This window comes from Grampus griseus (genome assembly GCF_964374135.1).
Source record: "Grampus griseus genome assembly, chromosome: 1".
In the NCBI taxonomy this organism is placed as follows: domain Eukaryota; kingdom Metazoa; phylum Chordata; class Mammalia; order Artiodactyla; family Delphinidae; genus Grampus; species Grampus griseus.
In genome coordinates, this window is record NC_139017.1 from 105,342,606 (window position 1) to 105,366,360 (window position 23,755).

The window sequence follows — 23,755 nt, forward strand, 5'->3', positions numbered from 1 at the left end:
GCGTGGAGGTGGGGGGGATAAGTTGGAAGAATTGGGATTGACATATACACACTACTATATATAAAATAGGTAACTAATAAGGACCTGTTGTATAGCACAGGGAACTCTTCTCAATATTCCATAATGACCTATATGGGAAAAGAACCTAAAAAAGAGTGGATATATGTATACATATAACTGATTCACTTTGCTATACAGCAGAAAGTAATACAACATTGTAAATCAACTATACCCCAATAAAAATTTTTTTAAAAAAAGAATAAATGAGTAGTACAGCCTGTGTCAATTACAGTTAGTAAGTACCCTCCTGTTCTTTCTTCTACTGCTGTAATCACTCCTTTCTCCAGGTTACCTTTGAGTATGCTACTATTGTGTACTTGTCACTTGGAGTTTTCACATAATTTACAGTTAGACTCTATTTTAAGTTGTCATTTTGTTAGAGCCAAATCTGAGTTAAACACACATACATACTTATGACTTGAAATAGTAATTTAACTTCTTCATTTGTAAAATGAGGATTGTTGCTTCTATCAGAATTGTAGGACAAATAAATGAGAGAATCATGTAACATGCTTAACAAATAGTAATAAATGGTAGAGTATTATTAGCATTATTATATGGAAATTTTACATTCTTAAAGCACAGGAGAAAACTGAAATACAATCATTAAGGAAAACCATATTAAGTCATTTAAAAAAAATACAGGTGAAACTTTCTTCAATGTCAAGGTTTTTACACTGTTAATTTGAAGGGACCCAGGAGTATTTAGTGAATAAAAGAAAAAAGGTAAAGGTAACTGCCTCAATTTATTTTGAGTAATAAATTGTAAAATTTCATTGATTACAGTAGCCATCAATGTTTGTTGCTTTGGGGCATTCAAAAAGATCTTGAGTACAAGTCAATAAAATCGAAACAATATGAAATATAGATTGCTGAATCTGAATGCCAGAGAAATATCTTGCCCAGACCTTAAAGCAAGATTGGAACAAGAGATAAGTATAAGAATACATATTTGAAGTTTTTCATCAAATTTAAAAGAAAATTTTTTTAAGCATAATGTTTGGAAGAGGAAACAATAAAGATATCACTTGGGAGAACTACATAGGCATTTTCCCTTCATAAATAATGAATAATATTAACTTATTTATTCTACAAATATGCTTTTCATTACTTATATGCTAGACTCTGACCTAGGAGATGGGGATAGTGATAGATTGCAATACCCCCGTGGAGCTTACAATTTAATAATGAATTACCATTTGGAGACATAATTATTACAGATGAGTACTCTAAATTTAGGTGTTATTTCCTTAATAATGATCATAGAAGCTTATATTATTTTTAAACGGAAAGGCAACACTCTTCTTTGTCCTTCCCTTTTCCTACTCTCTTCCAATGCTAAAAGCTATATACACAAGCATGATCAATCAGATGTATATGTGAGTACTGCCTTAGAGTATCAGTAAAGCTTCTCTGTGAATTCCTTACTTCCCACCACACCATGCAGTATGAATCCAGCATGAGAACATTTTGAGAGAAAATTTTGAATCTTGATAGACAGATGAAATACACATTGCCTCAGATGTAATACATAGGCCATCCAATTTTTATTGTTGTTTTAGATACAGACCTTTCTGATATGAAGAACAGCAATGAACCTTATGACTATAAATTTGTAAAATGGATGACTAAAAATAAGGTAATGTTTATTGGCCTTTGCAATATTGTGCTAAATGTTATAATTTATGAAGGAAACCTGCTGACATGCTTTGAAAACTGTTAACTGTAGTTTTGTTACATGATATTCTACTCATAGCTATTTGGAAGATTTTATTTTATTTTATTTTATTTTTGGCTGCGCTGCATGGCTTACGGGATCTTAGTTACCTAACTAGGGATTGAACCTGGGCGCTCGGCAGTGAAAGTGTGGAGTCCTAACCACTGGACCACTAGGGAATTCCCTGGAGGATTTTTAAAACATTTTTCTTTTGGAAATTATTGTGAATATTTAGAAATATCTATTTGTTTTTAATGTTTATGCTCCAAAAATTAATATTTAAAGTGTAAGTAGTTTTCCTGTTTTTCCTATTTTATATTCCTATTTGTTTTTCAGAAATTGTCAGCCATCCCAGTTTCAGCATTCTGTAATGCAGAGACCAAATTACAGTTTGAGAAATTTGTGCGATTTTGCTTCATTAAAGTAAGTTCCCTATTCTACTCAAAAACACATTTATAATGTCCTTCCTTCTGATTTATAAATCACCATTTTTTTTCTGTTGCTAGACATGATGTACTCATATGCAGTTTTTAATTTTTGGCTTGCTGCCATAAAATTAATCTACCAGAACAAAACTCAGCACTTTTTGAAGTTGAGCTTACTGGATTACAATGTAATCAGAGACTCCTTACCTGTAACATTACAATGTCCAGCATGCAACCAAACATTAATACACATGTGAAGACACAAGAAAATGTGACCCTTAATGAAAAGAAATGTGACTTCTATGCAGTCAATAGAAATAGATCTTAAGGTGACCCAGATGTAGGAATTATCAGGCAAGGACTTTAAAGCAGATATTATAAATGTGTTCAAGAAATTAAAGGAAAATATGGTCATAATGAGTGGCTAGATTAATTAATTTTAAATTCTTAAAAAAGAACCAAATGGAACTTTAAGAATTTTAAAAAGTAATATCTGGGGCTTCCCTGGTGGCGCAGCGGTTGAGAGTCTGCCTGCTAGTGCAGGGGACACGGGTTCGAGCCCTGGTCTGGGAGGATCCCACGTGCCGCGGATTAGCTGGGCCCGTGAGCCACAACTACTGAGCGTCTGGAGCCTGTGCTCCACAGCGGGAGAGGCCGCGATAGTGGGAGGCCTGCGCACCACGATGAAGAGTGGCCCCCACTTGCCGCAACTGGGGAAAGCCCTCGCACAGAAACGAAGACCCAACACAGCAAAAATAAATAAATTAATTAATAAACTCCTACCCCCAACATCTTAAAAAAAAAGTAATATCTGATATGAAAAATATATGGGGCTAAACACAGAGGATCGAGGTTGTGGAAAAAAAATGGGTCCACCTGAATACAGATCCACAGAAATCATCCAATCAGAAAAAAGAGGGAAAAATTATTTTTGAAAAATAAGGAGAGTCTCAGATCTATGAGTCAGTGTCAAGTAATAATATACATGTAACTGGAGTATCAAAAAAAGAGAGAGAGAATGTGGCAGAAAAAATATTTTAAGAAATAATGGCCAAATTTTCCCCATATTTAGTGAAAAGCCACTTAGAGATCTAAAAATTCAGTGAGCCACACAGGATACAAATAAAAATCACATCTTGACACATCATAATCAAACTGCTGAAAACCAAAGATAATGATAAGATCTTGAAAGCAGCTGGAGAAAAACTATACCTCACATGCATGGGAGCAAAGGTACAAATGTTAACTAACTTCTTATCAGAAACAGCGGAGACCAGATTACAATGAAATGACACCTTTAAAGTGCTGAAATAAAAAATATGTCAGCCTAGAATTCTGTATCCAGGAAAATATCCTTTAAAACTGAAAACAGTATACATCCCTAGTAAATGAAAGCTAAGAGAATTCAGTACCATCAGATCTGTGCTAAAAATAATCTGAATGTATTATTGCTGTTTTTAACAATTTAGTGATAAGATGTTATCACTACTGAAAACAATCTTATGAAGCTTAAGGCACTCTCTATACCTGCACACTCATGTATAAGTCTAGACAGAATGATGTAAACACTGTTTTCAACTTTTAGAGCCATCCTATAGACAAACTATGGGAGACTTATCCAGAATAGAATATAAATCTTACCAGCATAACAATGTCAACATTTAATTGTCTGAAATGTAGAAGGAAGGGTAAGGCCATTAACACTCGCATCTTATAGTGGATCTAGAAACAGAGGTATATTATTTGAAGTTATAAACAGAACTAACAGAAGAAAAAAGTAGCATAAGACTTCCAGTTTTAGAATGGTAAACACGGCCCTTCCCCATTCTCTTCTTGGAAATTATTAAGGAAACAACTAGGAGAGTGGAAAACAAATTCACAAATCCCCCAGGAAGTGAGAAAGAGTTGCCAAATCAGTGAAGGTAATGGTAGAGGGAAGACACGAAGAAAGGCTTCTGCTTCTACATCTTCAGATTATAGACAGAGCCAACAGGTAGCCTACTCATTATCCAGAACTGCAGGAACAGTAAATGCACTGGTAGTGGGAACTTCTCCAGACCCATTTGGCCCCATGGAAGAGGCAGAGTAGAAACATACAGTCATGTCATCTAGCACCTGTGCAAACCAGGTGGAAAGAAAGGGCTGTATAGATTTGCTCTTCACCTCTGTCAGTTTTGCTAAAGCTGTGTTGAGGCAGTGTGGATACGTTAAATTGGAGGGAGCCAATTAAATTAGTTGGAAAGAAATAAAGTCTAAAAGAACTCCCTCTCTCTGAACTCTACATTAATCATATTTAACCTTGTGAGCCAGGGATAATTTCTACTCCCTTCTAGTGGTTCCCTGGATCTTCCTTTATACAAACCTGCAAATACGTCTTCAGATCATAGACAGAGCCAGCAGGTAGCTTACTCATTACCCAGAACAATAGGAGCCATACATAGGTGTGCTGGCAATGGGAGCTTACAAAGAGAATTCAATCAAAGATGAGTAATTAAAAGGAACCAGCTATGAATCTAAAAAGATACTGTAAGGGGAAAAGGAGAAAGGTACAGTGAAAAACAATATCAGGCAGAGAATATTCAACCAAAAAAAGAAAAAAACGTTTACATAGAGCAAACCAAAAGTGTGATATTTCAAATTCAAAACATGTAAAACGAATTACAGCAGAGATTTTTAAAAGTTCAGGGAAGATAGAGTAAGATAATGTAAGAAGATGAAATGGCAGCTGTCAGAGCTCAGGTAAGAAATTGAAGGCAAAAAATTAAGCTATTGGTAATTGTAGTGACATTGGAAACAGCACAGAGAACACTAAATACTTCTGTAAGCACACTGAGGATTGAGAAGAGTGAGCAGAAAGAAGTAGAAAGGAACAAAGAATTTTTTTTTGGCTGCACCATGTGGCTTGTGGGATCTTAATTCCCCAACCAGGGATTGAATCCGGGCCATGGCAGTGAAAGCGCAGAGTCTTAACCACTGGACCACCAGGGAACTCCCAGGAACAAAGAATTTTAAAATGTTAGAAAAATTACAGACGTGGAAGACAAATGAAATACCTAGAGTTCCTGGAGGGAGTGGTGAGGGGAGCCAGACCAATGGGACTGGGAAAGAATTGTATAGCTTTAGTTTGAGAATGCTTTCCATTGAAAACAAACAAATAAATCTAAAAATGGGAAGGGAATGGCTTGTCTCAGGGAACATTGTCACAGAATAACACTGAGATATGCCTTGTTTTAATCTATTGGACTTTATAAATGATCCGTTGGCATCTAGACAAGATGATCAAGGCCTCCATGGAGACAGGAGAGGAGGATCAGCGTGGACTCACCTCCTTTGCATCAGCATTCAATATTGGAAGATAGTGGGGCAACACCAAGAAGTCCCTATAGGGAAAGCTGACACACCTCATCCAACCTCTTGGAAAAGCGAAAAATAAAAGGGTGGTAAAACGTGCCAAGAAAGTGGAAATTGAAAGAAAGCAGGTTGAATTTAGAGCAAAACAAACCAAAAGCAGCAGCACTTTACAATGATTATGGCTAAAGTCCTCAGTGGTTGTCAAATATATGAAAGGATGCTATACCTCACTCATAATAAGAGAAAAGAAAATAAAACTGCAGTGAAATTTTATTTTTTCTGATAATTTGGAAACAACCAAAACAACTGAAAAGTTTCATAAGATACTCTCATGCATTGATTGAGAGTACGAGTATAATGTGTAAAATCTCTGCAGTGGTTAGTATGAAAATGTATCATCCAAATATAAATGCACATATCTTCTGACCCAGCAGTTCTGCTTATAGGATTTTTTCCTGTGGATTTACTTGTACATTGAATGTCTTGTGTTCGAGGATTGTCAGTGAAACACTGTTTATAATATCAAAGGATTATAAACAAAATATTCACCAATGAAGGCTGTTTGAATAAATTATGTTACATTCACATCCATAAAAGTGTGAAGCAGCTCCATGGAGTGATAGAGCATAAGCTAAAAGCAAGGAGCAGACCAGTTTGTGAGGAATACTATCATCTATATAAAAAGAAAAAGGGAGGGAGGGAGATAGAAGCTTTTAAGTGCCTAGACTGTCCCTGGGAGGAGACGTAATAAAATCCCAGCGTTGCCTCTGGGGAGAACTGAGTGGTTGAGGGAGATGGGTGGGAGGCTGGGTTACTTAGAAATATATTTTGAAATATTCTTAATAAATAAGTTTGAAGAACTGTTTTTCCAAAGAATTTTATGTAAGTTCCTAACTTGATTATTGATGCCTCTATCGCTCCCAAATACCTTATTATGTATTCCCCATTATACAACATTCTTCTGCAGTATAACCATCAAAATCATGGACTTAACATTGCTATATCATTCTATCTAATCTCAGATCCAGTTCAGGTTTCACTAATTGCCCCAATAATGTCCTTTTTATAACAACCAACCAAGTAAATAAATAAATCCAGGCCATAATCATGTCAGTCAGGCAGACATCAGTCAGTCAATCCAGGCCAGAATTGTGCATTGTATTTAGCTGTCATGTCTCCTTCAAGCTAGAATGGTGCCTCAGTTTTCCTTGACTTTCATGACCTTGATACTTCTGAAAATTGTTGACCAATTATTTTGAAGAAGGTCCCTCAACATTTGTTTGACATTTACTTGTGAATAGACTCAGATTATGCACCTTTGGCGGGAAACCGTGGAAGTGATGCTTTATTCACTGTCTTGCATCCTATCAGCACATGATTTTAGTTTTTCCTACTGCTTGTAATGTTAAATTTAATTACTTTATTGAGGTGGTGTCTGCCAGCCTTCTCTACTGTAAAGTTTCACTTTTTCCCTTGATAAATAATGAATGTTTTGTGGTGAGGTACTTTGAAACTATGAAAATATTCCATCTCTCATCAAGCAATTTATTTATCTATTCATTCATATATGTAAGGACTCATGGATTCCTGTTTCATTCAGTGGGTTATAAGTTATCATTATTATTCCTTATTTTGATGCTCAAATTTCCCCAGATTTGGCCATTAGCAGCCCCTTTAAGCTGGCCTCTGTTTCCTTTGACATGTCCCCATCATTTTTTGAGCATTTCCTTACTTTCTGGCATAGCAGGATGCACCAGGTTCATTTTGTCATTATCTAGCCCAACTTGGAATCACCTTTTAGTGGAGAATGGTATTAAGAAACCAAGATCTGGGCATTAGGAGTGCTCATTGCTGTTGGGGTATTAGTATTCCCAGGCCCTCCCAGGGGACAGACGTAGGGAATATGTAAATGTATATACATACATTCTATGTCTGTGTCTATTCTACTTATTTCAATGTCTATCTAAATATATTGAAGCCACCACAGAGTTTATTCTAGCTTTCTCCCTATCCATATTTGTCCCTCCCTTCTTTGATAGTAAAACACCTGGCTCATCATGTAACCGCTTCTTTAATCAGTACTTCTGTATGTGACCAGTCTCCTGTCAGTGCCACTGCCCCTCCACCCAGCACCCCTGACAGGCAGCTTTTACCCTACTCAGGCTTTGACACCTCTACCAGGCTGCTGCCCCTGTCCCCTGTATGGCCACCATCCTCACCTCACCTGAGCTTCAGCACCCTGTGCTGACCTGCTGCTGTCACTCTCCTGTAGAGATACCCTCCTCTAAGTCTCCAAGGCCACCACTGTCACCCACTGCATAGAAGCCCTCCTCTTCCCTTACGGGCTGTGACACTCCATGCCTGTCTGCGTTGGCAGATACCTGCCTCATCCCCTCCAGGCTCCAAGCTGCTTGGAACCTCCCTGCCATACAGAGGCCTTGCTTACTTACCCCCCTCGACTCTGACACCCTGTTCCTGGTCAGTGCCACCACTGCCATCACCACCACATCATGCCACCAACATTGGAAAGTCTACTCACTCCACTGTGGCTGCAGCACCCTGCACCAGGCTGCCAAGGCTCCCCCTGCCCCCATACATGATCTCCTATTTCACTCAGCCCCACGTAATGGCTTTTGGACTAAACCACTCTGCAGAGATGGAACAGAAAGGAAAAGGAGAAGTAGAGAAAGCAGAAGAGGAAGTTTATCCATCAATTTAATGTTTTACCATGTGTAGATATTACCTATTCAAAAAACAAATGCATTTTATCAATACAGTTGACCCTCAAACAGTGTGGGAGTTAGGGGCTTATAACTGTGAGACTTAGATGGGAGGGGGCAGAATAGTGTGAATGAACCAGTTTTTCCTCATTCAGAGCAGAGAATGGTGAACATTGTCTGAAGTTGATAAATAAAAAATTAGAAACACACATTATTTAGATTTTAGTGACAACCACTAGAACTAAAACCAGAAATTGCCATAAATTGTTGTGTTGGGGGATGGTGGGAGTAGTAGGAAGGGGTGGGGAGGGAAGAAGCAGATGATTATTTTTCAATGTAAACTCTTCTGTACTCTTTGACTTTTTTCTGTAATTGTGTATTAATTTATTCCTCCATTCTTGCTCCGCCTGGCAGCCTCTGTGTGTTGGGAGCTAAGGGAGGGATTTTCTTGTGTTGTCTAGAAGCCTCTTTGAAAGAGGTCTGTGATTTTGTATACTTCCTACCCAAATGGACGAAACAGTGAATATGGATCCCATCAGCACGTCCTTCAGACTCTCCTCCTGCATCAGTGTTATTTAGGATTCTGGGTCTTTGGTGCTGCAGGCCACTTGGGCTGCCACAAGTGGTTATGAGTGAGGGTGTTCACACTGACGGACATGGTTTTGGCTGGGATCAGGTTAAACTGTTTTCAGTCTGAGCTGTATATACAGTTTGTCAATCTTTTTTTTTTTTTTTGGTGATGCTCTTTGGCCCTGTACTGGTTAATTTGTAGATTTCTTTGGTGTCAGGAAAGTAGTAATAAAGTGCCCTGAATTGGCAGCCAGCATCACAAAACAGCATAATGTAGTGATTGCTGTGATGCTTCTCTAGCTCCCCTAACATTGAATTCTTGTGAGGTTCATTCACTTTTCTAGCCTGACAGCAATGGGATATAGAATTATAAATAATTGGTTTGTTTGATTTGCTACTGGGCTCCTTAAAGAGCTCGGGACTTGTGTATTTGGCCACCAAGGCAAGGGATGTTGCTGTGTGTTCCTGCTCTGTGTTCCTGCTGAGATTAAGTGGCTTAATATGGGGCAGAGCTTCCAGTGACACAACTCAAGGTGTCCCCCGCCCCTACCCCCACCCCATGAATGCTCTTGGGCTCTGTCTTAGCTGCAGAGGCCAAGGACTGGCTGGAGCCCATCTGGGCCCAGCTCAAGTTATCAGGAGTTGAGAAGCACTAGGTTCCCAAATCACTACATGACTGTTATGGATGGACTGATTTTGGTATATTTTTTATACTTAAATCTTTATTTCATCTTGAATTTATTTTGATATGTAATGATGATTATTTCATTAATTTACAGAAAGACAGTACGCTGGATGCTGCTGAAGAAATCATCAAGGCATGGAGTAGACAGAAGTTTTGATACATGCAAACTGCATTGTTTCTATTAAATGACCTAGTATGGAATTATTTAGTACTGCTACTTGCTGGGTGTTGGAAAAAAAATTTCAGTACAAATGAAATTTAAAGGACTATTTCCATTGTTAATCCCACTCCTGACAATATTCAGGAGATCTGATTTTTTTTTCAGCTGAAATGTATTAAAACACCTTTTAGACCATTTTATGAGTCAGTATAGTGCAGTGGTAAGAACTGTGAGATGCTGGTTGATGCTTAACCTCTCTGCGCTTCAGTTTCCTCATAAAAGGGGAATAAAAATAGCACCTACTTTATATGAAGTTTGTGAGTTGTTGTTTGTGAGGATGAAATGGTCTGATGTATGTAAAGCCTGGCAAACAATAAGCACTCAGCTACTCTTGGCCAGTTTCACTTCTCTGCCATTGCGTGAAAACCCTTAACCAGTCACATCCCCCTCAACTCTGTATCTTTGCTTTGTCTCTACCCACCTGTAGTTCTCTCCCCTTCACTTACTAACGGCTTTGAACTTTGCTCATAGTTTTGCCTCTCTGTTGCAAGTACTGCCATCATCTGGGGTGGCTCCAAGGTCCCCATGGATTACCTAGGCTTTTGGTACTTTGACCTCCTCACCTCTGGTGATACTCACCTCCACTCCACTCTCCACTTCAGCCACCCACTCCCTTGGGCATACCCTAAACCTTTCATCATTTCAGCCTGTTCCATCTTTGAGATAATAAGTTAGTCATTTCACACTGTAACCACCTATTCTTACACTAAGTTTCCCCTTGGCCAATATTTCCCTCTCTCTCCATCTCTCTCTCTCTCTGTCTCTCTCTCTCTCTCACTCAGCTCCTCTCAAAATATTACTTTAAACTATCATTTCAAATTATTCTCTATCCACTATTTCTCAAAAATTGGTCCATGGCCCTCTTACATCAGAATCAACTAGGATCTTTGTTGAAAATAGATTTTGGTCTTCACCCCAGACTTACTGAATAATAATTTCAGAATCTGGCCCTTTCCAGGTGATTCTTATTCCTACTAGAGTTTGAAAATCATTGGTGTAGTCTGTAGAACCTTCTATCAGTCTCTTTGTATCTTCACTCCCTTCCATATCCAGGTTAGATTTCATCATCCGTAACTTCAGCCAAGATACTTTGGCTGCCTTGAATAACGTACTCATTGTTCTATCTCACCTACCTGGTCAAAATAAATAAATAACTAAATAAATAAACAACAACTCATCCCTGGGGTTGAAGCTCCATGCTTGCAGCTGGGCTGCTGAGCGCTGCTGTAGCAAAATGCATAATTGGGCAGGTTCTAACACCCATGAATGCACGTCACTGACCTTAACTTGACTTAATTCTTCTGTGTTCCCCTAGTGAGCTTTCTCTACATTTTACCACGACAGCAATTCCTAATATTCTTCCATTCTCCATAATAAAAATATCCAGCCTTCTCCATTCTCCTAACACCTCAAAGCCCACCACTGCCAGTACTATTAAATGACCTAATCTCCTGCTTCTGTGAAAAGCAAAATTTTAAAAAATGAAAAAGTAGGAACCACCAGACCAGCACTCCCAGCTGGGATTCTACCAATAAGTGAGTCTATGACATCTACATCAGCATCCATCCTTTCTTTATTGCCCCCAGGGCCTGGGGACAGTGGGGAGGATTGGTGGTTAAGCAGATCCAGAAGGAGGCCAGGACCTCAAGAGCCAACTATTGCATAGCAAAACAAATTCCACGTGAAAATTATGCCTGTCCACTCGTGTGGGGGACTTGATAAAATTTTCACCAGGGTTTAAATCCACTCTTTGCAGCCTTGGACTTGTCCAGTGCTAATCCCACCACCTGTACTCTGGATCCCATGTCTTCTCACATTCTCAGGGACTTGGTTTAGCCTATTCTCTTATATCTTCAGCCTCTACTGGATCCCTTTCTCAACAGTAAGATACTTTCAAATCTCTCCCATCTTAGAAAATCCTTTCCCTGATTCTATCTACAACCCTATTATCTCTTCTTCTTCAGGGCAAAATTCCTTCCTTCCATTTTTTTCTCTCTCCCTCCTGGCCTCCCTCCATGCTTCATTTTTTCCTTTAACAAATATTCATTGAACTCCTAATATGTGCCAGGCACTGTCCTAAGATATTCAGGCACTTAGGATATATCAGTGAACAAATGAACCAAAGATCCCTGCCTTCTAGGGCTCCCCTAGATAGGGGAGAGACAATAACTAAATCATAAACATAATGAAATATATTGTAAAACTTATACATGGCAATTGTATGAAGAAAAGAAGTAAGGCAGGGTAGAGGTTGGAATGAGAGTTTCAGGGAAGCAAATTGGAATTTTAAACAGTGTGGTCAGGTGGGTCTCATGGAGGGGACATAGAAGCAGACTTAGAAGAAGAGAGGGAGAGAGCCTTGTGACGATCTTAGGGAGGAACATCCCAGGCACAAGGAATAGCCAGTGCAAAGGCTCTATAACTGGAGGGTGTCTTATATTTGATGAATACCAAAGGTCTGCTGTGGCTGGATGGAATAACCAAGGGATGGAGTAGCAGGTATTAGGCCAGAGAAGTAACATAGGACCTCAAGGACTGGAGTAAGGATAATGGTTTCGTGCTAACCTATCCGTACCTTTTTTTTTTGTTGTTATGTAAAATAATGTTTATTGCAGCATGGTTTATAATTCCTCCAAACTAGGAACAACCAAAAAGACATGAGACTGGGTACGAGCGCCAAATATGTCAGTATTAGCAACTAAAGGGGACTGATGACCTCGCTCTAGATTTTTGAGAAATTTTACTGCGAAATGGAATAACTTGAAAACGTTTTCCTCATTTGATGATTTCACTTTCTCGCACACAAACACACACTCCTCACTTACCCTCAACCCGCTATAGTCTGGATTCCATACCCATTATTGTTCTAAGTTCTCTAATGACCTCCATGTTCTTAGGTTTAAAGGAAACGTCTCAGTTCCATCTGGCTTTACCTCTAGTAATATACCTGCAGTATTTACCACTGCAGGCCGCTTGGGCCTTCCTAAACCCTAATTTTTTTTTTTTTTTTTTAGATCCTGTGGTGCTGCATGTTCATCAGTTGCCTTTTGTACTCTGCCCTTCTTCCTTCATCTCCTTTGCCTGTTTCTTAGATATTGGTATTTTGTCTTTCTCACTAGATAACTTCATTTACTCTGTATATGCTAGTGACTCCTAAATCTGTAACAGCCTAGTTCTATCTGTTGAATTTCACATCCAGTATCCCATTCGTCATCTCACATAGACATTTTATAGGCAAACCCTGTTCAATCTGGGTTCCTTATCTCAGTGAATGGTGCCACCAATCCAGTTGCTCAAGTCAGAAAACCTACAAGTCATTTTTAACTTTTCTCCCCACATCCAAATCCTCTATATAGTACCCTGCCTCTCTTCAATCCATCACTTCTCTCTGCTCCAATTGCCCCCACTCTGGCACCAACCAATGTCATTTCTCAACTAAATTACTAGTCAACTCTTAACAGTTCTCCCTGTCTTGCTCCTTGTAACTTATCCCTGTGGCCCAAACAAGCTTTATAAAATGCAAATGTGATCATGTTACATAGATTAGTTAAGATTATTCCTGTTGCAAGTGACAGAAAGCCTAACCTGTATGGGTTTAAATCAAATAAAAAGGAATTGTCTGCCTCAACATTTTAGGAGTAGTCTAGTTTCAGTTACAGCTTGATCTAAGACTCATATTGTTATATATCACCAAGCTCCATTTCGTAGTTCTGTCTTCTCTGTGTCAGGTTTATCTCCACGTTGTACCTCCTGGATAGAAACACGGCTACAGCAGTTTCTGAGCATCATATCGTGACAAATCCAGCAAATCCAGCAAAAGAGGACACTTTCTCCGAAGCTCCAGCAAATGATATATTGTGTCATATTGGCTCATTCCTGAGCTAACCGCTGAGGCCAAGGGGATTGGACATGCTAACTAACTTAGGCCAATCCAAGGTCAACTTCACATGGACTACATTGGTTGAAAGAAGGGACAGAATGACGAAGGGAGGAAATGGATGAGAAAATGTCTTAAGTGACTTAAAATCTTTTACTCTCCATTGCTCTTAACATAAATGAGTTTTGTTGCTGTTGTTTTGGGTTATTTTGGTGTTGGGGTTTTTAGACGATCATTCTCTGATGCAAACCATTTATTTATTTATTTGTTTGTTTGTTTATTTATTTATGGATGGCTGCATTGGGTCTTTGTTGCTGCGCGCAGGCTTCCTCTAGTTGTGTCGAGCGGGGTCTACTCTTTGTTGTAGTGCGAGGGCTTCTTATTGTGGTGGCTTCTCTTGTTGTGGAGCACGGGCTCTAGGCACGTGGGCTTCAGAAGTTGTGGAGCACGGGCTTAGTTGCTCTGCGTCACGTGGGATCTTCCCAGACCAGGGCTTGAACCCGTGTCCCCTGCATTGGCAGGCAGATTCTTAACCACTGCGCCACCAGGGAAGTCCCGCAAACCTTTTTTTTTTAACATCATTATTGGAATATAATTGCTTTACAATGGTGTGTTAGTTTCTGCTTTATAACAAAGTGAATCAGTTATATATATATCCCCATATCTCTTCCCTCTTGCGTCTCCCTCCCTCCCAACCTCCCTATCCCACCCCTTTAGGTGGTCACAAAGCACCGAGCTGATCTCCCTGCCACAAACCCTTCTTGATTGAGGAAAGAATGAGTTCATTACTTAGTCAGGTAAGGGAATCACCCCTGAAGGTCATTTCTCCTCAGTCTCTTAGACTCTCCTCATCAGGGCTTACAGTGCCCCGTATGATATGGTCTCCCTCTTAATCCTCCAGTCCATCTTTCCCATCTTTTCCTACTCAAATTTCTAGTCTTACTGAACTCATTTCAATTTCTAAATGAGCCCTATGCTCTCTACCTTTTAGCGGATGTTATTTCCTGACATTCAGGCATGGTTAATGTAGGTGGTATATTGGTGATGCTTAATTTTATGTGTCAACTTAGCTGCACCATGGTGCCCAGATATGTGGTCAAACATTATTCTGGATGTTTCTGTAAGGGTGTTTTGGGGAGAGATTAACATTTAAATCAGTAGACTTTGAGTAAAGCAAATTGCTCTCCATAATGTGGGTGGGCCTCATCCAATCAGTTGAAGGCCTTAACAGAACAAAAGACTGACACACCTCCCCCACCTCCCCTCCCCAACCTTACCACTCCCCGCCCCTGGGGCAAGAGGAAATCCTTCTAGCAGAGGGCCTTCAGACTTGAACTGCAGTATGGTCTCTTCCTGGGTCTACAGCCTGCAGGCCCACCCTGCAGATTTTGGACTTGCCAGCCTCCATAATCATGTAAGTCAGTTTCTTAAAATGAATCTCTTTCTATATATATATATATATACATACACACACACACACACCCCTTATTGGTTCTGTTTCTCTGAAGAATTCTAATACAAGTAGATTAGCAAAAATGACCATAAGCTGTCTACAAATTCCCAAAGTTATGTAAGAACTCATTTTATGACATTATACTATATTATAATAATGAGATATGGACTTCACACAATAATGAATTTTTAAAGATTTTTTTTTGGAAGATAGGTTTGCCTATCCAAAAGCCAATAATAATCCACCTTCTCCTTTGACTACTTCTACTATGGAGGCTAAAAGCCAAAATATCCAATTTCTCAGCTTCCCTTGCAACTAGTCAAAAGTGCCTGAGAAGAGCTTCCCTTCATGGAAAAAGATGAGGCAAAGTTATCCTGAGACTTCTTCGTCTTTTTGTCCTCTTCATCCTTCTACTTTATTCCTACCTGGAATGTATTATAGAAGTAAGGGTTGGAGGTGCAGCAGCCATCTTGCATTCAGGCAGCAACTGGCATCAGAGTGAAAGCCTACATAATAAGGATGGCAGAGCAGAAAGAAGAGACAGACCCTGGAAGCAATTTGGAGCTACTGTAACCCCAGAATTTGTAATGCGTGAGACAAATAAACCCCTGTTTTTTAAGCCACCAGAATAGAGTTTTTTTATTATTTACAGATGAATGAATTACTACCTGATACAGAAGATATGGTACGCAGATCAAATTTTTCTTCTAGAAGATAAACTGACCTGGGCCTGGAGGTAGTGAGAGAGACCAATCAGAAGGCTCCTGCAGGAGCCCAGGAAGGAGATGGTGAGGTCCTGAAGGATTAAGTATGAGAGAAAGGTAAATCATCACAAATATTTGTCAAACTCATACATTTTTCCCATCATTTTTATGATAAAAACGATTATATAACTACACAGTTACCAAATATTTTAAATCAAAAATTGTCTCCAGATAAAACAAGAAGTCTTCTTGGTCTCAGTTGGTTAAACCCAAGGATAAAATAAAATGAAACAAAAACCTCAACCACATTCATGAGACATGAGAATTTCATTTTATTACTGCTCTGAGAATACATCTAATTACTCAGTCATACCAATTAAATAGTAACTTCACCTGCTGACAAACAGCTGTATTGGGATAGATCAAAATAAATTGTAGAAATAATTAGATTTTCTAATCAATATTAACTTCATCATATTATACAGCTGCTACTTTCTTTGACATTTAATACGGCATCTTTTTTCTTATATTATGTAAAACTTGTCATTTGTAGCAAAATCTCATAGTAAAAAAGATGAATAATAATTTTGTCCTTTTGTCAATGAGAGTGGTTATCCTGAACTATTACTTTTTAAAATCTTTACCCTTCTCATTAATTATCCATTGAAAGTATAAACATCGTATTTTAGTTGAAACCTTAGAGCTATAGCTTCTAATACCATAACCTCATTTTCTGTGTAAATTACTGAGACGACTTTTTTTTTTTTTTTTTTTGCCACACTGCATGGCTTGCGGGATCTTAGTTCCCTGACCAGGGATTGAACCCACACCCTCAGCAGTGAAAGTGCCAAGTCCTAACTACTGGACTGCCAGGGAATTCCCCCAGATGACTTATTATAACACCACTTTTATAATTATTATTTTTAATTTTTTTAAAATTTATTTTATTTATTTTTAAATTATTTATTTATTTTTAAATTTTATTTATTTTTTGGCTGCATCGGGTCTTAGTTGCGGCATGCGGGACCTTCCTTGAGGCACGTGGGACCTTTCGTTGCAGCACACAGGCTTCTCTCTAGTCGTGGCATGCGGGTTTTCTCTTCTCTAGTTGTGGCACATGGGCTCCAGGATGCGTGGGCTCTATAGTTTGCGGCACGCGGGCTCTCTAGTTGAGGTACACGAGCTCAGCAGTTGGGGCACGGAGGCTTAGTTACCCCACAGCATGTGGGATCTTAGTTCCCTGACCAGGGATCGAAGCCGCATCCCCAGCATTGTAAGGCAGATTCTTTACCACTGGACCTCCAGGGAAGTCCCTATAATTATTCTTGAAGCATTCTGCTGACCAATATATGTACAAAAGGGTACAAAACTCATGAAAACCATTCAGTTTTCTAAAGATTTTTCTCTCTCTGGAATGCCCTGGTAAACACTAGTCTGCCTGCTCTACCCTGGGAACTGACCACTTTTGAAGGAAAATCTGTGCATGACACTTCGCTGGTGAAAGCCCTTCAATGCCACTCAGTCTCAGAGTAAAAGCCAAAATTGTCTCTCTGACCTTGGAGCCCTGCATGACCTGACCCTGCTCTTCCCTAACCTCATCTACTACTCCGCCCTTCCCTCCATGCACTGCTTGCTGATCACCAGGGCTGTTACAGATTAGGTCCGCTGTACCTGAGGTTCCCTCTGCCTAGATACTTTCCACCCAGTGTCCACCTGGCTACCTCCAATCTTTATTCAAATGTCATCTCAGGTGAACTTATCTGACCTCCCATTTAAAATTGTAAATCCTGGCTCTCCTCATCCCCTTTCCCTGCCTTATTTTTCTCCTTAGCACTTACTACCGTTGAACTTAAAATGTTTCTCTCATTCTATTTATCATTTTTATCCCCTCCTAACATACGTACCATGAGACCAAGGATTTTTATTGTTTTGTTCATGGCTGTATCCACAACACCTAAAGCAGAGTCTGGCATAAGGTAGCACTGAATAAATGAATTTCTGCAAATGGAATTTGGCCCTCAGAACACCACTGGTTTTTTGATGTTGTTTTGTTTTTAACCTTGGGTCTCTGTTTGGCCCATGTCTTTCACTTATTAATAGTTTCCTGAAGTGCCAAATATTGTTCCTAAAACTGCAGATATGGTTAGCCAGGCTTCTGAATCACCTGTGCTGAAAGCTTCAGCTAATCAATAATGTGGGACTCTATCTGACCTCTGGAAACCCAATCCCAGGATACAGCACTCAAAGTTGCACTTGGCTCCTGGCTCCAAGACAATTAGATTTAATAGAGTAGTGGTATGCAAGCATTTTTAAGCCAGGGAGTGCATATGTTCACATGCATACGTACACACATGTACACACACACACACACACACACACACACAAGCTTGGAATTACAGCTATCTCCTTTTTGCCTGGCAAATAAATATTTCTAATGAGGGCCTGGTTCTCAGTCTGAAATGATGCTGATAACGCTATCTCAGCCCCTGACTTCCAAACCTGGGGAAATGGACACTTGAATTGGTGCAACATCTCTGGAGGGCCATTTCACAATATCTATCAAAATGTTGTATGAGCATGTCTTTTGATGCCCCGATTCTGTTGTTAGGTATTTACACTTTGAACATGCAAACCTTCACCCACAAATGTGAACAAGAATGTTCATGACAGCGTTGTTTATAATATCACAAAACTGGAAACAATCAATTCCTCCATTATTGGCGTAATAGTTCAATAAATTATGGTATCTAGTCAAAGAATGCAGTTCATCTCTGTTACTTGAAAAAAAATGAATAGACTCTTGAACGTGATCTGCTTGTGCAAACAAAACAAAAATACATTAATAGATGATTATCCCTGGGCACGATATGGATGTATCTTACATGAATTTGAATTATGCAAATTAGGTGTTAGACCACATCAAAATATTAATACAATCTTATGCTCAGAATTTTAAATAATTTTCATTTCCTCAAATAAAAAATTTGTTTGAAAAAGTACATAACTTCAAGACTGGCAGGCCTCTTGCTTATACAATTGCAATATGGCAGTGTCACCTGAGCTGTAAACAGTGCCATCTTTTGGCTAAAATGCTGAGGTTGAAGGAGCTTGGAAAGTCAGAGGAACTGAATGACTGCCAGTGTGGTGTGACACCCTCATGCATAGCCTTTTGTTCAGGAAATGGGAGTAGCTGTCTACAGCACTCAACAAATTATCTTAAGAAGTCACATAGTCTTTCTCTTTATTTCATAATCAATTAAATGGAAGTGTATTTCCATATTAATACATACAAATACTTTTGAGTTCCAAATAAAAGTACTCAAATAAAAGGAATGATCTATCACAGAGTATGTAGTTGTTTGAAAGCAAGCCATAACTAAATTCTCATTAACTTAAAGTGTAGCTCATATCATTTTACTCTGGAACAATTTTTTGAAAATTTGAAAGACTCAAGCAAGTTTAGTTATTTTAAATGTGGAAAGTTGCGACCATTTAGTTTAGTGGGAAATTCTTAGGATCTCTATTGTAAAATCAAACTACTGACCTTAGGTTTGTGGGGATTTTTTTTTTAACATTAACTTCCAGATACCAGAAAAGAAAGCAGAAAGATATACCAATCCCTCATTTGCAAAACAGACAATCATGTCAGACTACAGCCAGAGTTTAACCTAACTGAAAAAGTAAAGATGATAGTCCAAAGACATATTAGGAGTGTGCATTTTGATGAGAATGCTACAAAATTAGCTTGAAAGGTCCAAACATTGGGTGGGAACAGATGAATGCAAAGAGTGGCACGGGCTTCCTATGCAGCTTTTATACTGCATTTGGTTGCAAATGCCATAAAGTCATTAAACAGTGGAAGATTGCTAAACCGTTGTGGGTTTTGTGGTTTTAATAGAAAAACTACATTCAAGTTAACTTTCATTTCTTTTTTAACTTGAAAAAACCCATCCCAATAAAAGTATTCTAAGTAACTGATGGTGTACTGAATACCACCTCTATTAAGCTATATATGGGAACTGCTTATCTTACTGCCATTTAAAACACTCAAGAGTGGGCATGTTGTTAATACTCAGAAAATAATACTAGTGGTGATAACGTGGACTCTTGTGATGTCTGAACATGAGACACTGAGTAGAGATTACCCATTTTGGCTAAGATCAGTGGCAGAACAGTGGGTGGCAAATGCTTTATTTCACAAGTGTGGGGCGGGTCCTTTCATCTCGTTAATGTGAAAGAGCAAAATCCTAGGTAGGAAAGGTCAGAAAATAGTGAGAATGAGCAGGTATAATGGACAATTTTGTAGAGGAGAGAAGACACTAGGGTAAAAAGAAAGGAAAAGCTAGCCTTAATGGAAAAACTCTCTTCATAAACCTCACTAATTTGGTTTAATTACTCTGAAGAACAGTCAGAATAATGATATTTTAAAATACATTATTTCATTCAATCAATCAATAACTCACACAAACCACAGTTATTGGATGTCTTCTCTATGCAAAAGATTAGTCACAGAGGTCCAAAGGAAAAATTTGGATGCTTCAGCCCTCAGTGAGCTCACCACCATTTATTTTCAAGCACCTGTAGTAGTAGAATCAAGCATGGTAAAGCATTGCTTAGAAAAGGGTCTTGGTACATGAATTGGTTTTTACCACCTAAATTGCACTAAGACCTTAGGGACTGTGTGTATATCATTTTCCTATTTCAAAGGTAAATGTTGCCTCTGTTTCATAACGTTATAACCAAAATTACAATTTTCCTATTTTTAGCATTTATCTTGCTTCCAATGTTATTGTAAAAAACATTGCAATGGACATCTTCATGAATATAGTATCCCATATTTTAGGTTATTTCCTTACTCCAGTTCTCAGAAGGGGGATTACTGGCTCAAGAGGTTTTCACATCTAAATCATTCTGGAGTATTGCTGAATTGCTTTCTAAAAGGGTTGTATCAATTTATAATACTGTGAGCAATATGTGGCCATCATGAGAGACAGTAATGAGAACAATTTTACATTCTCATCACATGGTCATACTTTATAATTAATATGGAGTTTTAATTTAATACACAAATAATATGAGATTTCTTGAAAATAGGTAGTTATTTTACACAATAAGATTTTTAGCACGTGATTTTCATGGAAACAGTAATGTTAAAATTCTCTCTTTAAGAAAGTGTCAAGTAACGGGTCACATGAATGTTTCATGTTCTCATTTTCCCCCAACAGTTCATTACTTGAAAACCATTAATAGGACTTTAAAGACAAATTTCATTTACACTAAAATAAATATACTTAAAAAACATTTTTAGGAAATTATACTCTCATATATCATTCAATCTCCCCATGTTTTTTATTATAAAATGAGAACGTTGTTATTTTGGGAAAAAATATTAGCTTCAAATCATTTAATAAAACAACACTAAATAGCATAGCATAACTTTTGAAGTCATACTTAATGGCAAACGATATCTTTTTGGAAAAAATACTGATTTTAAAAGTCACAAGCTACTAGCGTGAACCCTTTAGAGTTATTTTGTTTTGTTTTGTTTTTAGCAGAGTAATTTAGAAGTTTAAAAGAAAACTATTGCCCACTGAACATTGAATTAAAAAGTGAGTTAATTTCTAGTTTTCTATTTATAGATTATTAATGTTTTAAGCCTATATTCTACTTTCTACTTTCTCTTCTCAGTGAACAAGTAGATTTATTCTCAAATGGACAACAAGCTGCCAGTACTGGAGAATCAAAGATTTCAAATAAATCAACAAACAAGTTGAAAAGTTCAATTCAGGATCACATATGCAAGTACATTTAGCAATGGGATATGAGCCAGGCACATTTCAGTTTAGGTAGCACATGAACTGACAAACACAAGTGTCCTTAGGCAGACAGCTGGCCAGAATATTTTAGAGTACAGCTGCCCCACAAAATCAGCCCACATGATAGCTGCAGGTGCACTGCTTGTTGAATCCATTTCCTGATCTTAAGGTCTATAAGGTGAGTTTCTGTATGTTGAGTTTCTAATAGGAGGCATACTGCCTGGACTCTGGAGCCAAATTGCCAGGGTCTAAATCCCAGTTCTACCATTTACTAGCTGTGTGATTTCAGGCTAGTTACTTAACCATTCTGGGCCTCAATTTCTCCATCCATAAAGTGGGGACAATAATAGTATCCAACTCATAGAGTTGTTGGGAAGATTAAATGAGTTAATATATGCAAAGCCTTAAAATAGTACCTGGCACATAGTAAGCACTATATGAGTGTTTACTGATACTATTAATATCATGATTATTGTTTATTACTACTTCTACCTGTATTCAAATAAAGCTTTATGCCTTTATTAAAGACTAAAAGAATAATGAATGCTTCTACAAATATAATCTGTATTTCCCAGGGCACAGAAATTTGGGCTTAAAAATATAGTCTTGCAATAACAGTTACATAGTAGGCATGCATAGAAGTGGGACAGTTTTAGAGTCAGTCATTCCTGGCTTTGAATTCTATCACCACCACTAACTTACGTGTAACACTGGGCAATTTATCTATTCAACCTCTCTAAGACTTTAAAAGGAGAATAATAATACTTGCCTGACAAGATAACGAAGAACTAGATAAGATAATGAATGTGAGGTGCCTGACAAACGGCCTCATGCAAAAGGACCTCAGGCCTACTTTCAAGAACTCACCTAGTTCTTGCAGCTCCATGCGGGGCCCTCCCTTTCCCTCTGTGGCTCTCTGCCACCTTCAGCAGGGTTTTACCTTTCTGCCCAGTGAAGCCAAACCAGCAAGAAGCAGGCCCAGGACAATCACCAACTGAAAACTTAGTGAGTAAAAATATCTTTGGTAATTTAGGAAGTATTATAATGCTTTATAAAAAAGGTTTAAAAGTCCATGTTTTTTAGAAATGTAGACTAAAGTATGTATGGGTCAAAGTGATATATGGGATTTATTTTCAAAATACTTTAGTAAAGGGAGAAAAAAGGAAAGAAAAGTATACACAAACAAATTTGGCAAAATCATGATAATTGTTTAATCAGGATGATAGGTATATGAGGATCATAATATTATTGTCTCTAATTTTTAGTGTTTGAAAATCTTCATACATAAAAAAACATTTGAAAAATTAAAATACAAACCCCTCACATTTCTAGAAGTAATACATATGGCCCCTCAGCCACCAGTAAATGAGGTTTGTCTAATATTCTAGACAATTCATCTCATTTCCAAGAGTCCCAGTCAGAGCTGGTCATACATTTCAGTGAATCCTCTATTCTTCCTAGTCCAGCAGAATATGTCATATGACATATTTCAAATATTCTATAATTTCCAATCAAGTATTTGTCAAACCTTGCTTAAGTTAGGAAATTGTCATCTTCTGCAATATCACCATACAGACACTTTTATAACATACTTTTATATATCAGTGTTTCCACAAGCAAGGCCACAGGTAAATCTAAGGAACCTCCATAACATTATGCCAAGAGGAAGAAGCCAGATGTAAAAGACAACATATCATATGATTCTATTTACATGAAAAGTCCAGAAAAGGCAAATCTATAGAGACAGAAAGTAGATGAGTGATTCTTGGGGCTGGAAGTGGAATGGGCATTAACTGTACATGGGCATGAGTGATCTTATTGAGATGATGGAAATGTGCTAAAACTGGGTTATGGGGATGGTTGCACAACTAGGTAAAATTAATAAAAATCACTGACTTCTAAACAGGTAAATTCTATGGTATGTAATTATACCTCAATAAATTTAAAAAATATATATCTAGTTGGGTCACAAACTTTAAAAAATCATTTATTAGGTATGTAAAGCATTTTATACTTGGGAAGAATTATAACCTATCAAGTTGTGATTTTACAGCAGTGACATAAACTTAAAATTTTATTTTAAAAGTTTAAAAAAGATGAGTTCGCTTAAATAATTGATTTAAATAAATAATTTTATTTAATTCATATAGTTAAGTT

At 38.0% G+C, this 23,755-nt stretch overlaps 1 protein-coding gene across 5 annotated transcripts in view; it reads left to right on the forward strand.

Moving 5' to 3' along the window:
- Positions 1 to 14,120, forward strand: part of KYAT3 (kynurenine aminotransferase 3) — a 58,129-nt gene extending 44,009 nt beyond the window's left edge. For 4 of the 5 annotated variants that reach the window (XM_082664468.1, XM_082664465.1, XM_082664467.1 and 1 more), the window contains 3 exons: positions 1,623 to 1,699; positions 2,114 to 2,200; positions 9,623 to 14,120. In XM_082664468.1, coding sequence (XP_082520594.1) covers positions 1,623 to 1,699; positions 2,114 to 2,200; positions 9,623 to 9,685 — 227 coding nt within the window. In that variant the 3' untranslated portion in view covers positions 9,686 to 14,120. The remainder of the gene's footprint in view (positions 1 to 1,622; positions 1,700 to 2,113; positions 2,201 to 9,622) is intronic. The other variant, XM_082664464.1, reaches the window with a different exon arrangement.
- Positions 14,121 to 23,755: the final 9,635 nt, after the last annotated feature.